Source organism: Syzygium oleosum, unplaced genomic scaffold (genome assembly GCF_021117445.2).
Source record: "Syzygium oleosum isolate NSW1041296 unplaced genomic scaffold, Sole_v2.1 Sole_v2.41, whole genome shotgun sequence".
Taxonomy (NCBI): domain Eukaryota; kingdom Viridiplantae; phylum Streptophyta; class Magnoliopsida; order Myrtales; family Myrtaceae; genus Syzygium; species Syzygium oleosum.
This window is the reverse complement of record NW_026607525.1, coordinates 73,284-92,995: the sequence shown is the minus strand read 5'-3', so window position 1 is coordinate 92,995 and position 19,712 is coordinate 73,284. Positions and strand designations below refer to the sequence as shown.

The 19,712-nt window shown below is 42.7% G+C and overlaps 1 protein-coding gene across 1 annotated transcript in view; it reads right to left on the bottom strand.

Moving 5' to 3' along the window:
• The window catches only part of LOC115667495 (disease resistance protein RPV1-like), a 30,823-nt gene extending 16,596 nt beyond the window's left edge, over positions 1–14,227 (bottom strand). Inside the window, exons 1-4 of the mRNA XM_056306010.1 lie at positions 13,899–14,227; positions 13,133–13,802; positions 11,929–13,024; positions 10,725–10,997 (exon numbers count right to left, since the gene is read on the bottom strand). Coding sequence (XP_056161985.1) covers positions 10,725–10,997; positions 11,929–13,024; positions 13,133–13,695 — 1,932 coding nt within the window. The 5' untranslated portion in view covers positions 13,696–13,802; positions 13,899–14,227. The remainder of the gene's footprint in view (positions 1–10,724; positions 10,998–11,928; positions 13,025–13,132; positions 13,803–13,898) is intronic.
• Positions 14,228–19,712: the final 5,485 nt, after the last annotated feature.

The window sequence follows — 19,712 nt, the reverse complement described above, 5'->3', positions numbered from 1 at the left end:
CACAGCATTGCGCGGAAGGCGCGTAGAGTCAATGCTGGCGTTTTGTTTAAAAGCGAGCACGACTTGACTTCGACTTGACTTGCTTTTTCTATATAAAACAATTAGAAAATAAAATGCAAAGGGCAATTATTGCAGGTGTAATTTCCGCAGCATTACGCGGAAGGTGTGTTGAACCTACCTATGCATGTGCTCCTTGACTTGACTTGCTTTTAAGTAAGAAATTGAAAAGAAAACCGACGAGCAATACTAACGCTCGGAGTAAGGTCAACCGAAGATTAATGCACACATTTTACAAAGACTGGAATTGGGTGGGACTCCGCATCCCAATGTGAATGGAGCTAACAAGCATATTCGGACATTTGATATATCAATAATGATCTACAGAATATGAATATTGCATTTTTGAGCCAACCGACAATCGATTGATAGAATATACGGGAGATTTTGTCTGTCCTTGCTTGGGCAAGTTAGACGATTACGATGATCTTGTTTGCACAATCAACGACTAATTGAGCTACGGCGTTATGTTAAATCTATCTCATTATGTACACCGGATGATTCTGTCAACCCTTCTTTTTCCTTTTCACGGACTCTCACGAAGACATTATAGCTGGCTCCTCCTGAGTGGGTAGAATCCCGGGTTTATATATTCAGTGTTACATTTAGATATTCTTGGCTAACGGGTTCTCCATAGTCGAATAATTATTTAGTGGTATCATTTTTCTTTTTATGTCATTTGGTGTTTAGCTTTTTATTTCATGTTAACATTTTCGGCCACCACCAAAGTGCATTTTTTTTCTTAGCACAGTATTAAGCTTCTTCAGAGCATGAAATGATTAGATAATATTAAAAAAAAAACTCAACGGCTCAGTGTGTGAGTGACTAACCACACCTCACCATTCTATGATCAAAAGCTTACAAGTAAGAAGATTAAAATTGAACGTTATATCACATGATCAACTAGTGATTTGAAATGGAATCCTGTATGATCGCTATCCAAAAACAAAAGAAAAGGAAAATCTAATAAGTTGTGTAATACACAAATTCAGAAGTAATTTGGAAATACACAGGTGAAACCTTGTTGCTCGAAGTCTCAATTATAGGATCACAATCACATGTCCTACGAAGTTGCCACTTGGAAGCACTAATAGTAAATTGAAAATGGAAAGCAACTATGTAAAGAGAACTTCCATCTAGTCCGAATCTTAACAGAGTTGTCAAAGAAACTTTAGAGAGAAAGGACATCACAACAGAGTGTCTTATGGAAATGACATCACAACATCAACTTGGAGAGAAACTACATCTCTTGAGGAGATAAAATGTGCAGTTATCTTAATGAAATAAAGCTCCATAGAAACAGGCTTTTAGAACTACTAATAGCCAAGATTGGGTCCAAATGAAACAGGCTCTCTCCGCCAAAGAAGAAATTCATATGTGAAATGAAATTAAAAATAGTATTCATCCGCCTTTACTATGGAGAGCTAATGTTATCCCCGATGTTAGAAAAACACAAGCATCGGCAAAATTTGTAATGGGAAACAAAGTTTAGTAACAAGGAGCTCATTTCAATCCTAACGAGTGTACGTCTTGTGCTGATACCTGTTCCATTGGCACAAGTTGTGGACCCTGAAAGCCCAAAAATCTTCAATTAAAAGTTGGGGGGAAAGAGGAAAGATGAAAAGACCTGATAACTAGCAAATTTCTGGGTAAAAAGACAGAAAAAGGACAAGTGACTGCAATGTTTATATCCAGGATCAGAATATCTGCCCATATTACAGCCGCTATGGCATTTGCAAGTTTGGTCCTGCTTGAAAATATGACAATCCTGTGCACTTGGCTTCGTCAACCATGTCTGGACTAAATCAGCTATCATCAGTTGGCGTCTCTGCCACAACTGATGGGTGTATGATCAATGAAACAAGAAGGAAGTAAAACTCTCGGTGGCCAAGAAAGGGCCATTTCTAGTCCCGCGCTTTTACACACAACAATTTTATCATGTCTCTTGTCAACAATTCAATGCAAGTGCTTTATCTTAGCTGTCCATTTAATTTATGTTGGCAATTGTTCAATCAAAACTTTGTCAGTATCAACCTGGAGCATGAAAAGATTGCTGTGTTTAAGGCCACTAGATTGTAGCAACGGTTGGATGATGAGGAAAACTTCTATGGTACATCTGTTGTAATGTACAATATTACGGTGCATCATACTAATTAAATATAACAACATCATAACCTAGGGTAAAATTGTTCTATGACATTACGATATATTATCGTAATCAAGTGCAAAAATAGTGTAACAGAAGTGTGCATCTAAAGATTTTCGGCAGATGAATGGAGCAACCCTCGATTTACCCCTGTATCATGTTTGATTGCATAGGTTACGTTTGTTGACCTAGATATTACGTGAATAGCATATATCATATCATATTCAGTGGATTGTATATTCACATCATATTCGACCTCTTGATGACCAATTTTGGATCACATAAACTTGGATGAGTTCGAATAAAAGCAAGGATACAATATCAAAGAAACTGCAAAGGTAGCATAAAGTAATTAATGGACTGACAAACTGGCACTTACTCAAAATAGTTCGTAGCATGCAATTAACATAATATTACCTGAAAATTTATAGAGTTTCATCCATAAGAAGTATGTGCCATCTAAATTTAACGGCTCATGAATTTCATAAATTTTGTTCAAAGCCACACGTCAGGATATGAAGCTTCTTAGTGACTTTACTTGGTCTTTTTTACATCAATGTTTTATTTTATCTAAACCTTTTTTGAGTGTTTTAAATCTATTTTTCATTCTTTGAGTATGTTTGGGCTAGTGTGGGCTTTCCAGGTCTTTTAGGCCCCAACCGAACATGGCTCAAGCCCCGCACGAACAACCGAAGAGCAAATAGAGGGAGGGAAACTAAGAGACCGAGAGGCGAGAGCTATGTCACGACATTCATTTATTAGTTGGAGCTTTTCAACCATAACTTCTAGTATCTAATTGTATCACCCATATACATGCCCAAAGAGTTGGGAGAAATGTCAAAACTAATGGATATTGAAACACGTTCCATCGACTGAAAAACCACATTTCTCGAGGAGATAAAAAAGCGCAGTTATCTTGTTGGAAACAAAGCTCCCTTGAAATTGGTTTTTAGAACTACCAACAACCGAGATTGGGTCCAAAAGAAATAGGCTCTCCCTCTGCTGAAGAAGAAATTCAAAAGTGAAATGAGATAGAAAATTACATTCGTGAGCCTTTACTCGGGAGAGACACTGTTATCTCCGATATTATAAAAACACAAGAACCAGCAAAATTGGTAATGCAAAACAGAAGTTAGTAACAAAGGCGCTCATTTCAGTCCTAATGAGTGCACATCTTGTGCGGCTGTGCTGATGCCTGTTCCGTTGGTACAAGTTCTGCACCTTGCAAGCGCGCAAATCTTCAATTAAAATGAGGGGGGAAAGGGGAAATATGAAAAGACCAAAATACATTCCCATGCAGAAATTTTATGCAGTATATCGTTTCAGTCCGAAACAAGTGCCCAGATATGGTCCCCCTGCAAATTATGAAATCAAATACAAGCCAGCTACACGAGAGTTCTATGATGAATATCTTCAGTCCCCACTTCAGAGCACAATCTGAAACAGCATTCTTCAGCTTCTCTCTTTTCGCAAGCACGCGCGAACCATGGTTTCCTTGTGGATTTGGCGGCAACTTTTGTCAACAAGATTGAGCAGCTTTCCAGATTGGATGCCCATGAGTTCAAGATGTCATTGCTGTCCTTTGTCGTCTGGAAACAGACAACTCCCATCGACCGGTCTATCTTTGCCACTAGGGATATGGAAAACCCGTTACAGGAAGATGCTTCTCAGCTTCCTAAATGTAAATATAGAACTAACGGGTCATGCTGATAGAATATCATACAAGCTTGTGTAATTATATTGCACAGTCTCTTTATCAGATGATAGGTGTTGATTAACAAACTGAGGAATTTGAATAATTAAAGCACTCTAAAACAGCAGTAACAGAACCCCATAATGAGAGCTCTTTTCCTTGAGTGATTAAGCTCCATAGATTTCTGAACACATTAAGAAAGCTCTAATAGCGAGATATACTTTTGCAACACAGGAAATGGTGAGTGTTAATACTGGCAAAGAAAGCTTGCAAAGTTACTTTAGCAAAATATAGCAGAGCTCCTCCCACCCTTCTAGAGCGCGTTAGAATTTCAAGCTCCATGGGACAAGAAATGGTTTCACAATGCCAGACAATGACACTTACAGCTCCAACAAATTTATGAGCAGAAGTTGGCTAAGCCAAGTGTCCACATATATGTCAGTCAGAAATGTTCACGAAACAAAACTATGAAGAAAACATTCTCAAATCCATGACAAGCCTTTGGCTATTCAAGGCACCAAAACCTCTTTTACACATATTTTGGAACTTATATCCAAGTCCAGCAACCATGCCCCAATCAGGGATCACGGGCAGAGAGGCTGCTCAGGGTTAAATGAGGGGTCTAGGCAATCATTCAAGAAGAGTGACATTGATAAAGAACATAAACAAATGCTCCACATAATCAGACCTGGATACTGACACATAACAGCTCTGCAAGTCTCTCTAAGGTAATCCTCGAGTAATACTTTGAAACGACAATAATATTCTGCAGAAAATGGACTGAGTCACATCTTAATGATGATCCAATGAAAAGAAGAAAAACGGCAAAGTTCTGTAATTACACGTTCAATGATTCTCTGTCTAAGATTTTCTGCTGCCTTCTCAACAAGTGCACCTCCGAGCATGTTATCTCATTCTCAAATTCATCTTTGAAAGTGCTTTAAAGAGGAGTCCGTTGGATAACCTCCACCATGACCAATTGTTTCAGCAGCAACCTGCATTAAACTATCAGAGGCATGGTTGACCAAATTCTATGGCACATTATCGAGATATTGCAAAATGTACAACCAATTACCTAGAACAATTCAAAGATGGTACCTGAATTGGGGAATTTCTGAGAGTTGTTTATCCTCTAAAGTGGCATTAAGAAGGCTTGACTGCATAGGATCATGTGGTGATAGAACCAAGTACCAGCAGATTTTCCTTAGAACCTGCATTTAATTAAATCACAGAATCAACAGCTGTGCTTTGAAAAACTCAGTGAAGACTTAACAAGGAAAGAGCTTCACCTGTATCTACTGCTCCGTGTTGCCATTCACTGATGGAATCTCATATATCACCTTCTAGTATCGACAAATCTCAAGGTAATCATTGTTATGTGAGTAATACCTACATCGTTAACCACATAAATGCGCGGTATACTGAGATGTGAGTTCAAATCCATCAAGTACATCTGGAATGTCAAGAGTTTGTGATAAAGCTAGAAAGGAAGAAGAGTTTGTGCCAGATATATAAAGCCATACAAGTTCGTGGTTTGAACCACAACCTGAACACCAGGTGGCACTTGATCGGCAAGAACAAACTAGCTAAAAAGACAGTGGACACAACATTAGAAAAAGCACAACACCAATTTACCGTGTCGCGAGTCATACTACATCCATTTCAACTCCAGAAGTGACGGAATATCAGCTGGCACTTCTTCCACAGTATCTTCACCTTCATTAGGCTTTTTTCTTCTCTATGGAAGGATCTGCATCAAAAACTCGGGGGATGATCTTCCCGGAAAGGATATGTGCACGGACATGATCTTGGCGATCTAAGCATGAACGAACCTGCGAAATCCATTAATCCAGCAATCAGAAAACCAATCATAGTAATAGTGCATAAACGGCTAAAGGCAATACAAAAAACCCGTACTTGTTCGAGGATAAAAGGCGATTTTCTCCGCCTTTGCCCTTCACTCCAAAATTTTCTACCAGCTAAGCGGGTTATGGCGGAAACTCAATTTGTTGCTACTGAGGCGATGAAGACTCACCGACATCAATCAATTTTCACTTCATAAGTAAGTGTAGATTCAAGTACCCTGCCAGAAAGGATATCATCAGGCTAATCTATTTGCTTTTTGACATATTTTACTTTGTATACATACATTAACACAGGCGCCCCTATTAAACTTCCACGGGGAATATCAACCCCAACCTTCCATCATTCAAGGAAGAAGAAGAGGAAGAAGAAGAAGAACTAACCAGGCGAATCAGCACGACAATTGCTAAAGGACGATCCAATCAGAAGAACCAACCCATCTCGATCCGCACGCAGAAATCAGAAGGGCGGGCTCGAGGAAATCGGCAAAAAGGTCTGCGAGCGCAATCGCTGTGGAGAGCCCCTAAGGGGAAGGAAAAGAAGGGGAGAGGAAGAGCACTGGCCGAACCCCTCGCTCGCGAGGTACTCTCCGCTCCTGTCCTCTCTCCTCTCCGAACGCGCACCGACGGAAGAGCAAATCGGAGGAGATCCGAAACACCTTCAAGTGAAACTCCCCCGCTGGCCCGACCTCACCTCCCCAGCTCAGCGGATCCCCCGCCGCCGCCGCCGCCGCCGCCGCCGCATCTCCGCCGCCGCCCGGAAGTGACGATGCTTCAGTCTCTCTCGGGCGTTAGTAACTGCTGGTGATGACTAATAACGAGCAGGAAGAGTAAAAAAGACCGCGCGGTGACAGGATAAAACGGCGCGAATCTCGTTAAGCCTCGACAGAACCCGACGAATCCCCGGAGGGATCGTGAGCGCCATCCATAAATCCGGCAGCATGACCTCTCTCTCTCTCTCTCTCTCTCTCTCTCCCTCGTTTGCCTGACGTGTTCTTGTGCTCCCGCCTCCAGAAGTTTCCCTGAATCATCCACAAAAGAGAGAATTGCGGTCGATGAGATATCACCGAACAATTGAAAAAAAAGAAGGAAGAAAATCGAAAGAAACCAATTCAAGCAATCGAGAAAAAGCGAGCGAATTCGCGCCATTCCCAGAGTGCAGGATTTCGATCGTCCCACCTTTAAGAAAACCGAGATGGCTACGGGTCGAAGGCGAAGGGATGTTTCTTGAAGAGCTGCTTGTTCTCTCAAACGTCTTGCGATTTCCACAGCGTAGATATGGACCAGGATGCCCGGCATTAGAAGAAGCGAACAGAAGATAGATCAAAAGTTCAACTCAGCCGTGTGAACAAAACAAACACGTTATGAGATGGCTCGCGAGCGAGCAGAGCATCCTTCAAATGCGGAACTTGCGGAAAGATAAACTGGTTTAATAGTCTGGTCCTCGTACAGTGTCGAGGATGAAGGATCATAGTGGATGACAAACGACGAGTCATTTCCCCAGACGGCACCCTTTTCAACACACAATAGCCTTCAGATGTTTTGATCCTGAAAGATCCAGCGATCGAGCCATATCCGGCATCCTGCGTCCTCCAATTTTTTGATCGAATCGGGAATCTCCCTCAACGAGGGACATTCCCATAATGACAGGTGCTGCAGAGACACAAGGGAGCCTATGGAACTGGGTATGCCGGCTAACGATGCACATGAAGAGACAACAAGAGTCCTGAGCATTCTCAGAGAACCAATGGATTCAGGTAATTCTTTAATCCCTATTTTAGATAGGTCCAGTTCAATCAATGATGCCAACTTTCCAATCGAGTCGGGAATCTCCCTCAACAAGGGGCATCCTCGTAATAACAAGCTTTGCAGAGACACGAGGGAGCCTATGGAGCTGGGTATGCGGGCTAACGATTCACAAGAAGAGACATCAAGAGTCTCGAGCATTCTCAGAGAACCAATGGATTCAGGTAATTCTTCAATCCCTGTTTCAGATAGGTCCAGTTCAGTCAATGATGTCAACTTTCCGATCGAGTCGGGAATCTCCCTCAACGAGTAGCATCCCCATAATGCCAAGTACTGCAGAGACACGAGGGAGCCTATGGAGCTGGGTATGCGGGTTAACGATTCACAAGAAGAGGCATCAAGAGTCTCGAGCATTCTCAGAGAACTAATGGATTCAGGTAATTCTTCAATCCTTGTTTCAGATAGGTTCAGTTCAGTCAATGATGCCAACTTTTCGATCGAGTCAGGAATCTTCCTCAACGAGCGGCATTCCTGTAATAACAAGCGCTGCAAAGACACGAGGGAGCCTATAGAGCTGAGTATGTAGGTTAACGATTTACAACAAGAGGCATCAAGAGTCTCGAGCATTCTCAGAGAACTAATGGATTCAGGTAATTCTTCAATCCTTGTTTCAGATAGGTTCAGTTCAGTCAATGATGCCAACTTTCCGATCGAGTTGGGAATCTCCCTCAACGAGTAGCATCCCTCTAATGCCAAGTACCGCAGAGACACAAGGGAGCCTATAGAGCTGGGTATGTAGGCTAAGGATTCACAACAAGAGGCATCAAGAGTCTCGAGCATTCTCAGAGAACTAATGGATTCAGGTAGTTCTTCAATCCTTGTTTCAGATAGGTTCAGTTCAGTCAATGATGCCAACTTTTCGATCGAGTCAGGAATCTTCCTCAACGAGCGGCATTCCTGTAATAACAAGCGCTGCAAAGACACGAGGGAACCTATAGAGCTGGGTATGTAGGCTAATGATTTACAACAAGAGGCATTAAGAGTCTCTAGCTTTCGTAGAGAACCAATGGATTCAGGTAATTCTTCAATCCCTGTTCCAGATAGGTCCAGTTCAGTCAATGATGCTAACTTTCCAATCGAGTCAGGAATCTCCCTCAACGAGTGGCATCCTGGTACTGACAAGCACCATAGAGACACGAAGGAACCTATGGAGCTAGGTATGCGGGCTAACGATTTACAAAAAGAGGCATTGAGAGTCTCTAGCTTTCGTAGAGAACCAATGGATTCAGGTAATTCTTCAATCCCTATTCTAGATAAGTCCAGTTCAGTCAATAATGCCAACTTTCCGATCGAGTCGGGAATCTCCCTCAACGAGCAGCATCCCTTTAATGACAAGCACTGCAGAGACACAAGGGAGCCTATGGAGCTAGGTATGCGGGCTAACGATTCACAACAAGAGGCATCAAGAGTCTCGAGCATTCTCAGAGAACCAATAGATTCAGGTAATTCTCTAATTCCTGTTAAAGATAGGTTCAGTTTAGTCAATGATGCCAATTTTCCGATTGAGTCGGGAATCTCTCTCAACGAGTGGCAACTCGATAATGACAAGCACCGTAGAGACACAAGGGAACCTATGGAGCTGGGTATGCAGGCTAACGATTTACAACGAGAGGCATCAAGAGTCTCGAGCATTTTTAGAGAACCAATGAATTCGGGTAATTCTTCAATCCATGTTGTAGATAGATTCAATTCAGTCAATGATACCAATTTTCCGATCGAGTCCATAGATTCTGGAAGTTGAGCAAGATCTTCACAGCAGGCATTCTCCAACTTTATCAAACAATCTCTCGGAATAGGAATGTCTTGTATAGCAGTATCATTTAAGAAGGGCTCCCTCAATTCTTCCATCCTACCTACTCGTGCCGATAGCTTCTTTAGTTTTTCACACCAACTAACATCCAATGAGACGAGGGTCTTGATATCCTCGATAGAAGGATGAATCTCTTCTAGATTGTTACATCCTTGAAGGATCAAAATTTCCAAGCTTTTGAAATCGGACAAGTCGGGAGTTTTTCTCAAAGATTGACAATATGAGAGCTTGAGAACTTTGAGCTCAATTGACATCTGAAAGAAAGAAAAAGTAACTAAGTGATATTGGACCTCTACAACGTGTGAATTTCCACTACTCCTCGTTTTCTTTAGACTTTTTAAAATTTCCTCAAATTACTCATGCTCCATTATTCCTTCACAATTGTCTTATTTAATTTTATATATTTCTTGTAGTAGTGTTTGGCTACACCAACATATAAACATTTTTTATACGTATCCATTGCAAAAACAATGTTAAGGATATACAAGTGCTGACTGCATTTATTTTTGGATAACATTTCAAAGAAAATATACGTTTATTGAATAGACATGAGCAAAATTTATAATCAAAGAAGTAGATGACGAATTCAAATGGAAGAGACATAAATTCATTGGGCACCATATTTTCCTTCAATAGTATGAAAATAAAGAGAAGCGGCTAGTTTAATTATGAAAAAAAATTACATTTTGTATGTGCAAAATATAAAAAATGTTATATCAAAAAATATGAAAAGCCATTGGAATGATAATTTTATCACTCTTTCAACATTACTAAGTTATAATTGTGTTATACAGTGACTTCAATAATCAACAAATATAATGAACAAAATTTTCTGTGCAACAAGTCAGAGCAATTCATAAATTATTCCATAACTCTATGATAAAAATGAATGTATAATTTCAGTATGTATGTGCAACAGAAGTCACTGTCATGGAGTTTTTGTTTCTCCATGAAAGAAGATCGATATAGACATATAGCAAGAATCTCTAAAAGGACCTACTTTGCATGGGGAGAAATTAACTTAGAAGCCTTAAACCGTTTAGATTAAAAAAAATCAAGATAGGTACATTGTTGTAATTACAATTTTAATAGATGTTAATTAATATAGTTAATTTTTTTTTCTAGTATATCTAATGCTAAGCATGACAGGTTGTAAAGATATTATCAATTTAAGATATTAAGGGGCAGAAGCTTATATTTAGGTGCCTATAAATTCCTCTTATATTAAGAAAATCCTTAATCTGAGGAAGGATATTAAATCTTTCAGAAAGAAAGGAAGGAGAACTTGGGCTCATTGCACCCGTGTACAATACGTGATAATGCAGGAGATGTGCCTTTTCTACATCTTACCTTGAGTGGATCCCATCCTCTCCAGTTCTCTGAAATTTGAGTCCACGACATATCGAGCACGACTAATTTCTTCATATGAAAGCTGGCCACTTCTAAGTCCAAGTAACAATCATGGCACTCAAGCCATCTTAACTGAGGAAGCACGATCTGGAAATTTGCGGTGAACTTCGCATTGGTCATTTTAAGGAACCTCAAGTTGGTCAGTTCTTTAAACTGTTCCGCTGTGTATCTTCCTCCCTTGTCAAGATGAATGACCTCAATCTTACTAGTGCCCTGCAATAAGGAAATAGTATGGACCGTAAGTTTTGAATGATGAGATGAGACCAACTGTATATAAGAAAATATGAACTCATTTCAATTTGTTCATACTATTACTGTGTAGGCTTCTCACTTTCTACTTTGGGAGATGACAAGTTATGATTGCGTATTATTTATCTAATTAATGTAAAAATCCAAAGCTTAAGAGGGTGCTTTTGAACTTTTCCTCTTCTAATTATGCCCCTTCACAATTTTCACTTCTTGAACTCCCGAAGCTGCATCTTTTCACAATTACAATAGATGGCCTCTCTTTTGCACACGCACTTTGAATATATCTATCGAAATTCATGCCCTTTATATGGGAAACATCACAACCCATACTCATCATTTATATGTAAAACAACACGACACTTACAATCCAAATACATATATCAAACTTGCCACGAGAACATGTATCAAAGTTAAAAATCCCAATTGTACAATCTCCCTTTTTTTTTCCTGATGTACCTTGCCTGCAATTCTCAATAGCAAAAGGAAGACTCACAAGAAATCAAAAGAAGAATCCAAAGATCAAATATGTGCATCAGACACCCGTGTGGGAAAAGCATGGCTACCAACAATTCACAGATGCTAGGTTTTCCCTGAAAGTGCCTTATCAAACATTATGTTTCTATAGTTTTGTTGTTGCGTTGAAGTTACCAAAGGAGAGTGTCCTCATCACAATACTACGAGGTAAAGCTATATACGTATACATTTATATAACAAAGAAGATGCTCCTAGATTGTGTCCTAGAATCATGCAAGAAGAACAATTAACCGAAAGAGCTCTTTTGCTCATAGAGGCCACAAGTTTTGGGGACTCAAGATTGACAATAATTTTTATCTCAAACAAGAGAGAGAAGATGGACTCACATTCACCAACTAAAATAAGTATAAAAAATTCTTACCTTGTTGCTTTCAAGCACATCCATAGCTTCCTCATTAATCCATAATCTGCTACGCTCTTGAGGCTCCTTTGGATTTTCTAGACGAACAATTTCCCTTCCAAGATCTCTCAATTGATCATGCATCCTTAGATAGCCGTGCTTGTCAACTTTAATTAGGGACATAAGACTCAATACTTCAATCCCTTTCCTCGGGAAAAAATCGCAGCTTTCCCACATATAAATCGGATATTGTTTAAATGATCCAATAAAAAAACATGCAATATCCAAAAATATCTGTTGGTCCTCATAATCTAATGCGTTGTAACTTATCCTCAATGTCTCTTGCACTTTCTTATGGGGTACTTTCTTCAATTTCTTTAATGTATCTTTCCATGCTTCTTTTGTCTTTCCACATAAGAATGAGCCTATAACTTCAAGAGCTAAAGGAAGCCCCCCGGTAGTACGTACGACATCACGAGAGATATCTTCGTAATCACTCAGAGGAGAATCCTTTCGAAATGCATGTCTACTGAATAAAATCAATGATTGACTTGAAGGCAACTCCTTGAGTGCATACTTGTGGGTTGCCCTAGCCTTGTCAAGAATACTCTTATTTCTAGATGTGATGATGACTATACTTCCTGTTTCAAACCAACTGCCATCTCCGACCAAAGCTTTCAAGTGAGCACAATCATCAACATCATCGAGAAGAATAAGGACTTTCTTACCTGTAAATCGAGATTTGATAACTCCGATTCCCACATCAACGTTAGACACATCACAAGAACTTCTTATTATGTCAGAAATGAGCTGCTTTTGTATGCATTCAATACCATTACGCTGAGATGTCTCTCGAATATTCGCCATGAAGCTAAGATACTCAAAATGACTAGAGAGTTTGTTGTATAACACCTTTGCAAGAGTTGTCTTACCAATACCGCCCATTCCGTGGATTCCGATAATCCTTGTACCATTGAATTTATCATCTATCCAGCTCATAATTTCTTCCACGGGATCATCAATTCCCACCAATTGTTCAGGAACATGTAGCATAAAAAGTCTTTTTAACTCACTCATAACTTTTCCGACAACAATTTTAACCAATTTTCCTTCATGCCTGTCAAACGACAATGAATTTTATTATAAAATGGGAATATTTATATTCATTTTCAAGAATGATCTACTTATGAGAAATTAAAAAATGTTCTAGTGGAGAATAATCTACCCGTTATCAATTTTCTCCGATTCCCATCCTTTCAAGGAACTAATTTCTTCAAGCGCTTCTTCCCATTCCTTCACAACCATCTCGCCCAAATTCCCTTTATGTGCATTGATTGCAACTGCCCATCTCCCCGTGAGATGTCGCAACTGCGAGGGTTCCACTTTGTAAAATATGGGCAACACTATTTGCCCTTTGCTTCTCTTGCACTCCAACATATGAGCCAACTCGCGAAGGCACCATTTGCTTGAACTGTAGTTCTCTGAGATAATTGGGATTGAGATTATAGACTTCGTAATACAGCAAAGAAGCTCTGGACCAATCTCCTCACCAACATGGAGCTCATTGTCATCTCTAAAGACATGAATTCCCGCATCGACAAGGCTAGTATAGAGATAATCGGTGAAGCCTTTGCGAGTGTCTTCCCCTCTGAAGTTCAAGAACACTTCGTAATCATTTCCCTTCGGCCTTTTGGTTCCGCCTTCATAATCACTTACATGTGGAGAAGTCGATGAGGAAGAGGGCTTGTGGATCGGATATTCTGAATGAGTGGGTTCTTTTCTTTTCATCTCGAGAGGATTGTAAAAGAGATTGATGGAGAAGGAAACAGAGGGGAGATATATGGATTCTCAGATCTGGGAATAGCAGAAATGTCTCGCAGGACTCAAACTTGGATCTACATTCAAACAACAATAGAAATTCTCAGACAACTCATCAGAAAAAAGGAGCAATCAAAGCAGGAAACGGAGAAGGGCAAGGAGTCGTCAACTACCTGAGGAGTGTTCAAACAACACAACCCACCCACTGCTGTGATCTCCCCCGATCCTGAGCCTTGGACGTTGGATTACCAACACACAACACTCTCTACTGTGCGTGCTTGAACAATGATGATTACTGACTGCTTAAAGAATGCTGAGTTATTGCACGCGTAATATTCGCAGCATTATGCGGAAGTTGCGGGGAAGCTGTGGAAGTGCTTCTTGACTTGACTTGCTTTTCCTTTTAACAAAAAAGTAGAAAAGAAAACAACTTGCAATAAAGATGCTCCTAGTCCTTGCTTTTTCTACCGTGCGCGCTTGAATACTGCTGACTGCTTGAAGAATGCTGAGTTATTGCACGCGTAATTTCGTCTGCATTATGAGGAAGGTGCGTGGAACCTACGCAGATGCTTTAATTGAAATTTGAGATCCGGCATGACTTGACTTGCTTTTCCATTAATAGATGGAATCGTCGGGGAATTGTAATGGGAAGGTGAAGCGAGTAAGACACCACGGTTACATTGCTGCATGCCAAAATGGAAGGGCAAAGAAATGTGAAGCACAAGCTGTGCGAGGAGTTTGGGAAATTGGTGTGACTGAGCAGAGAATCTCTGGAATTTAGTAGTGAATTTCGGTAGAGGTTGTGGAGGATCAACATGAACAGTTCCAAAGCTAACTTAAAGACTTGGACAAATGCATTTTGAGCATTTGCTCTCACTTGTACCTGTAATTGAAACCCATTCTGCTCTTATGAAAAATCCGTCTCGACATAATTTATGCTAGACTGTTTGTAGCTCTCGCTTGTAGCAGGCCGACCTTTTATCTATTCACTTTGATAAATGTCGGGCCAAACTTTATTCATTTGTCGGTCAATCCATTCTAGGAATTTGTTCGCAACTGGTCCCCTATCAGATGATAAGGATGGACCTTTGTGATTTTCATAAGAGGATTTGTACGTAATATCCAGATAGATGTTTACACGAACAAATAGAATATCACTTTCTATAAGGAATGGAAATGCTTGCTAAAGTAAAAATCGAATATGGGTCATTACCTAAACATCGGTTGTTAAATTGCATGTACGTCATTGTGTGTAAACCCAGCCAGCGAAATTATTTTCTTGCGTTGCCCATTTAAATGATGAAATGAATGTTTGGTTTCTTTTGGATGACGGCAGATCTATTCAGGTGCTACATTTTTTCAAATGTTACCCATTCAGCTAGTTTCAGTTTCAATTTCATGACATTGTCCACGAAAATCACTTGGCAAATCATACCAGAAAAGGTCATGAAGTGACCATGAATTGCTCCCATAAGATGCAAGAAACTTCCCACGGGTTTTCAATTGAGCTTCCTTGAAACCCTCATCACCTCATCCACCAATAAGTGTTGTGCGCACCTTATTCAGTCATGTGAGTGTGGGGACCTGAATGTGATTATGATTCTCCGACGTTCAAGAGAATACAAAAGATGTCGGCTCAGACCCACAAAAGAGAATCCACGTCAAAACTGAGAATTCCAGGCCCAAAATGCCAAGCACTTTAAATATGTACTAATTGGAAACTTGAAGCTCACATGGCCGTTGGTACCCCTCTCCCCTTGCTATTCCTTTCGGTCTCGAAACGAGGTATGTGTGGTAAAATCCCTTTCTTCTTAAACTAGTCCATTAGTTGGTCTATAATAATCTCCTTCGTGGCGTAAGATCCTCCTCCTCTTGAAACAATTGAACACCACAAGCTGGACGAGGAGGGAAACAGGTAGTATCTGGATGACTGAGTTGCTAGGTCGCCCGACACCTCAGCCTTCCAAGGGTCAAGTTCACATGTTTGTCTCCATGGCATGTTTTGCCACATAAGCGGACACATCGATTGTTCATGGGAGCATCTTGTGGATAATGGCCGATGCGCGTCAATTGGAAGTCAATTGAAGTTCCGTGCATTTGATGAATAAAATTAATGTTTAGTTTATTTCAATTGATGATGACTCCCGTGGTAGCAACAACGCATAAATTACCCTATGCTTGTGCTCTATTTAGCCAGCATGCACCGTCGTGATAAAGGAAAAGCTGCTTTGCTTGGATACATGGAGGAAAGGAAAAGAGAAGAATTTTGAATTTCCCTCCCACTTCTTCTCACCAAATTTGCAAAATTTTACTTCATTTTTCTCCTGTTCCCTCCTTCCCAAATAAGCATTAAGGTGGTACCTCGGAAAATCGAAGCATAAATATGGAAAGATGAAATATAGGGCAGCCTTGCTTTCTTCGCATAAGACTGTTTACCCAAATAAGGCTTCGAGATGATTAAATTCTTTTTTTTGTGTGTAAAATATCAGTATTATAGACCGAATGAAGTATAGCAGCTTAGGGGTATCCCCAGAATTACAAATGATGCTAATAGTTCGAGAAGATGGAAGTAGGAAGTCTCTATATAGTAGCCAATATAATATTTGTCTGAGAAGATTTAATGTTCGCTCTACCTCTTACATTTTTACGCACGTTGGCCAAGATAATATGGATATCAATTGACTTATTTTGAAACCGTCTTTGCGCCCCATCAATATGCTGTAAATGGTTGCTAGAAAGAATACCTTAAGGAGTCTAGCCGCCAAATCTTTACCCTTTGTTGCCCTAATTATTCATTGAAGTTCCTCATTCCATCCTCCCAAAAGACACTTAATCCCTTGTTATGCAAGGATACTGCGCCATATTATTCCTAAATTGTCACGCCCCGCACCCTACGAGCGCGCGGTCATCCCTCGATGGTCGATCATTGAACGCGACGTCCCAGGACGCGTCGCCGACCCAAACGAAACACCCAACAATAAAGGCAAGCGGAAGCGAAACTAATTAACCCAGACAATAAACAATGACAAAGGGATAGTACGAAACAATAATTGCATACCATCATAAAGTAGTCACTATACAAAACGATAACTCGGGCTACCAATTTAGAACCACAGTTTTCAAAAAGGGGCGGTGATTGATAAGCTTATCTCCTCTACAAAAGGTACTCAAAAGACAGGGTAAATGATCTATTCTTCAATCCCTATGGTGCTCTGGCGGCGTCTCCGAATCGATTACGGTCGCGGATCTGAAATAGTTATATAATAACCGTGAGAACGAGTCTCAATAAGCAACCCCCTAAACCCCACGTAGGCCAATGCGTACCCAGACAAGTCATACATGCAATCTACCCCATAACATATAAAATTTCGCATCATTGTACTTACCTGGCCATCAAATCCATGCCAACTCTACACGTTAGTCGTCACGTGATAAGGCAATAATAGTAATTAAATAACACATCACAAATCGCTCAAACACCAACCATGCTTTCACTCAATCACTCCAACTAATTCAACCACCAATTCAATCACACTCAATTCGCATGCGTGGCCGAGCAACTTTCTCACGACCTCCTCAGGTCCTTTCACACGGCCCGCGTCAACACGCCTCAGGCCGGCCCTCAGATCAAGCCGGGCTCAGTCCCGCGTAACCACGCCTCAGGACATTTCTCTCGACCCGCGTAACCACGCCTCAGGTCATCACTTGCCTTTCTAGCCACACCCGCGTAACCACGCCTCGGGTTGGCGGCCTCGATCAAGCCGGGCTCGGTCCCGCGTAACCACGCCTCGGGACATTTCTCTCGACCCGCGTAACCACGCCTCGTGTCATCACTTGCCTTTCTAGCCACACCCGCGTAACCACGCCTCGGGTTAGCGGCCCTCGATCAAGCTCGGGCTCAGTCCCGCGTAACCACGCCTCAGGACATTTCTCTCATGCACATGCACCACCACACAATCTGTCATCTAACACGTCGTACATTTCACAATCAAATTACCAAGCTCACACCAATGTCAATCTGACACACTATAACAACCAATTTAATTCACACTCCCCACATCAATCCACCGATTCGACATTCATGTCGGCACATTCAAATAATCCAATTCACCCACAAGCGCCACGACAATTCAGTCAGGCATATTTATCTCAGTCAATCACTAAATTAGCCGCACAATTATCGTCACAATAATTCACCAATTAAGCACAATCAATCTAATTAGCCCACGTCTAATTAAATTCCTAAGCCGGTACTAAATTTCACCCTAAACAAGTCTAAAAATACCCAAAGTACTAGGTAGGGTTTAGGAAGTCACTTACCTAAGTTTGGCCCGGGAAAAGTCGGCTCGGGCCCAAAATGGCCCGGGTGAACAGTACCGGACTGGGCGCGGGCGTGGGCCAACAGGCGCGGTGGCCGGCCAATGCGGGCACAATGGCCGATCGGCGTGCCTGGTGCGCGGGCGCGATGGCCGTGCGGCGTGCCAAGGGGCGCACGGGCGAACGGACGGGCGACGCGCCTAGTCGGACGGGCGACGCGCCTGGTCGGACGGGCACCGCGCCGGGCGAGCTCGGCCACGGCGCTCGGCCATGGGCACAGCCCTCGGCCACGGGCTCAAGGCTCGGCCACGGGCACACGCACGGGCACGGGCGCGGGAACGGCACGGCGACGGGCGCGCGGCTTGGTCGCGTGGGCGACGAGCCGGCTACGGCCTGGGCTGGCTGGTCGGGGCTGGCTGGCTGGCCGGGGCGGCGACCGGCGGCGACGAGCTGAACAGGGGAGAAAGAGAGTGAGCCGGGGGGGTGAGGGTGAGGGTGAGGGAGAGAGGGATCGGGGCTGAGGGGGAGAGATGGCGGACCGGCGGTGAGCTGGCCGGGCGAGCTGGCGATGGAGGAGCCGGCCGGCGAGCAGCAACGACGGGGACGGCTGGGCGACGTGGCGACGACTCGCAGCAGCGGCGGTGGACGGCACGGGACGGTCGAGCTCAGATCGGCGAGCTCCCAGGTGCACGAACAAACGAGCGGCGAAGGCGACGGGCTGAGCTCCCGCGGCGGCGAGCTGGACAGCAGAGCGGAGCAAGGCGGCCGGCTGGGCAGCGCCGGGCCGAGACAGGCAGTGGCGGCGAGCCGAGCTCGCGCGCTTGGGAAGGAAGGGAGGCGGCGTCGGGGCGGGGCTATCGGGCGACACGGCGGCGCGACGCGCGAGGAAGACGGCGGCGGCGCTCGGCGGTCAGGCGGGCTCGGGCGGCGGTCGGCTGGGCGAGCAGGAGCGGGGCGAAGCAGAACCAGACGCCGGCGAAGAACAAGGAAAAGAAAGAAGAAGAAAGGAGAAGAAGGAAGAGAGAAGGGAGGAGAGAGAAGAAGTGTGTCAGGGGGGGTTGGTCTGCATGGGGAAGACGTGCGCGCAGAGGAGGAAAGAGAGAGGGAAAGAAGGAGAGAGAGAGAGAACAGACGTGATGATGGAGGGGGGTGAACGTGCGCGGAGGGGACGTGCTCAGCGCGGCAGAGGGAGGAGGGAGAGAGAGAAAGAGAGAGAGAGAGAGAGACGTGCGCAGGAGGGGACGTTGCACGGGGGTGGGTGGCGCGGCGCAGAGGAGAAAGGAGAGAGAGAGAAAGAAAAAGCTAATATTTATCCTCGAGCGCGAACCAACGGACACGGTTCAAACTAAATATTATTCTAACTGTCGCGATTCAAACCCGGAAAAAGATCTAACTGTCCCCGAAAAATCCCAAACAATAATATAAGATAACGGCCAAAATAAAATAACTCGAAACACACTACGAGGGAGGTCTACCAGTCCAAATTCGCACCCGGTCCAAAATTTCACTTTTCCACTATTCCTGGCAATCTCGAGGCTGGCCACAATAATATCGACACTATCCAATTAAATTCTTCCAGAAACTCCCGAAAATCGACTGCCAAGTTTGGGGTCTAAATAACGGCCAAATTCGATCAAGTGCGATTCTAGCTAAATCTCTAATTTTAAAAA